At 35.3% G+C, this 2,765-nt stretch overlaps 1 protein-coding gene across 1 annotated transcript in view; it reads right to left on the bottom strand.

Annotated features, from left to right (window-relative positions):
- LOC109589201 (kelch domain-containing protein 1-like) overlaps nucleotides 1-1,167 on the bottom strand; it is a 4,127-nt gene extending 2,960 nt beyond the window's left edge. Inside the window, exons 1-2 of the mRNA XM_020005315.1 lie at nucleotides 1,136-1,167; nucleotides 505-981 (exon numbers count right to left, since the gene is read on the bottom strand). Coding sequence (XP_019860874.1) covers nucleotides 505-981; nucleotides 1,136-1,148 — 490 coding nt within the window. The 5' untranslated portion in view covers nucleotides 1,149-1,167. The remainder of the gene's footprint in view (nucleotides 1-504; nucleotides 982-1,135) is intronic.
- Nucleotides 1,168-2,765: the final 1,598 nt, after the last annotated feature.

Here is a 2,765-nt window from a genome sequence, read left to right as displayed (position 1 = left end):
ACATGTCAGTTATGATTGTTAATGAATGATTATACAAAACTCATGGAACATTGTATGTGAGTAATTTGTGACTCATGTGATACAGAACTTTATTTAAAATGATAATAAATAACATGAACCTACACACACACACTCATGTCACATTAGCTTATGTATAGATACATGTACATATACAAACATCACACACACACAGATACATGATAATACTCACACACACATAACATGCACATTATAGATACACGTCACATACACACGTCATACATTCATAAATTCTCACATACATTATATGCACTATCATACACAGACACATCATAATGTATGTATTAGTACACACACACACGTCACATATAGACACACGTCACCATCACACACAAACACATGACACACAGAGACACACTAACAAACACACTTATTTATTAACAATCTGTTTTATGTACATTAATATAAATTATTCAGTTTGAAATACTCATCAACTATTGTGTATCAATGATGAGAATTACTGACCTGATGAAATCCTGTAATAATGTATCTCATTACATCTACTAGTAGCTGAATACTGAGCATCAGGTTGCTTTGGAGTAGAAGATGATGTATGGCCTCCTATTATTACGAGATAGTCTTCAATGTCAAAATGAACTGATATTATTCCACAGTAGCCCTTCTTCATTGGACCATGATCAGAATTAGAAGGAGAGAGTTCCCTCCACTTGAATGAATCCACATTGAAACAATGTAAGCTGTTTTGATAATCACCACCAAATCCACCGAAATAATATATGTCCTTCCCAATAGCAAAAGTTGAATAGCCCCAGGTACCTGGTGGTTGGGTACCAGTAGTAGGTTTCTGGTCCCAAGCACCAGTTGGTAAGTGATACACCTCCATCACATCATAGTCTACTCCAGACCCGTACCCACCCCACATATATAGGTAGTCTCCTACCTTTACTGTGGAGTGATTTCTTCTCTCCACTGGTTGATAGTCTATAGAGAACAAGAGGTACCAGTAACAGAGTAACAGTAATATAGTGATGAGTTAGAATAAGGACAGGATACAGAGGAGTAAAGTAAGTGAGAGAGTAAGAGAGACAAAGAATGAATCAAAGAGATACAAAGAGAAGAAAATAGTGGCACTCACTTTTAGATGCCATTCTTCCAAAATACCAGCCCCACCCAAACTATGCAACATAAGACCACACCCATTTATCCAAAATTGATAAAATGAGTTTCAGTCGTAGTGCCAGTAGAAAATCTCCTGCTGGTTCTACTTAGTAGACTCAAACCAAATCCCAACTTCTTCAATTCTCCTATTCAAAGTAATGGGGTAGGTAAGGAGGGGACTGTACCAGAATCCTTATTGAAAGAAGCTCGTAAAACCGGTTCACTGAACCTGTCAAACAGGTAGGAGGCTGTGTGAGACTTGTAACATGTTTGTTAATTCTCCAAAAATGACTTTTTTGATTTTCATTTTTATGACGCATTAATGAACATGTGTATGTATGAGAGTTAGTGGGTGAATGTGTATAATTACAGGGGCATTAGTGTTATTCCTCCTAAACTGTGGAGACACAATATTGATCCTCCTGATGGTAGTACTGCTTCATTTGATGTTGATGAGAGATGGTGGGACCAGGTGAAACTGACTAGACTGGATCTATCATCTAACGAGATCAAAGAAATATCTGAACGTATTGAAAACTTTAATTCATTGTTAGCACTTGAGGTGAGAATGAAAATATAAGATTTTTAATATCATTATAATACCGTAAATCCTTAAATAGAAGCCACATTCGAATAAACGCCGGGGTAGCAATACAAATTAACTATAAATACGCAACACTAGCGCAGGATTGACTCAGTAGTCTAGTTAATAATGCCTGAAGTTCCAGAAGTCAAAAGCATGAGGTCATGGGTTCGAACCCCGCTCTGGGCCTAAGTTTTTTATTTTTTATATATTTTTTCGAGGTCCAAATACCATTTTAGGAAATACATGTAGACGCCCGGGCTTTTATTTAAGGAAATACGGTACATGTTTAGTGTACATGTATGTATGAATTAAATTGTAATAGCATGGTATACTGCATGCTTTGAGACAGCTCCCTTGAATGTTGTAGATTTGTTTATAGTTTAGTTTGTTGTTTATTTTTGTATAAAGACTCATAATTATGTTTACATGTTGTGTGTTATTGTTATTATAGGTCCAGTACAATGAGTTAAGATGTCTACCTAATAATGTGATCAAACTGGATAAACTATCTAAAATATTTGCAAGGTAAATATTGTATCCACTCTCTACCATATGTACATGTACATGTATATCTCTCTCCATGAATACATGTACTTATCTGTTAGGTAAAATTGGCAAAAATCATTTTAGTTTTGCTTTTTGGTTCATAAGGACATCAGAGAGAGAGAGAGAGAGAAAGAGGGAGGGATCTCAGCTTTTATTTCATGTGCTCCTCCTATTAGCTATACTGCATGGACAGTATTACCTCAATTTGTCTTCATAACATTGTCCATTAATTGATACATGTACATGTACGTGTGTATTTATACTCATTTTCTGTTAATGATACATGTACATGTACTGCATGTTTTTTTTTGTTTTTCTTGCTTTTAGCTGCTTCATTGTAGTTAACTTATTAATTTGCAAACTTGATTCGTACACTTTACTAATCCATGAAAACTGTACCTAAGCAGTGGCACACACAATTATAAGGAAAAGTGATAGAAAAACAGGAAACATTTCCTATCATCATGTACATATG

This window comes from Amphimedon queenslandica, unplaced genomic scaffold (genome assembly GCF_000090795.2).
Source record: "Amphimedon queenslandica unplaced genomic scaffold, v1.1 AMPQUscaffold_11547, whole genome shotgun sequence".
NCBI classification, from domain to species: Eukaryota; Metazoa; Porifera; class Demospongiae; order Haplosclerida; family Niphatidae; genus Amphimedon; species Amphimedon queenslandica.
The sequence above is the reverse complement of the archived record's forward strand: the minus strand, read 5'-3'. Positions and strand labels throughout refer to the sequence as shown.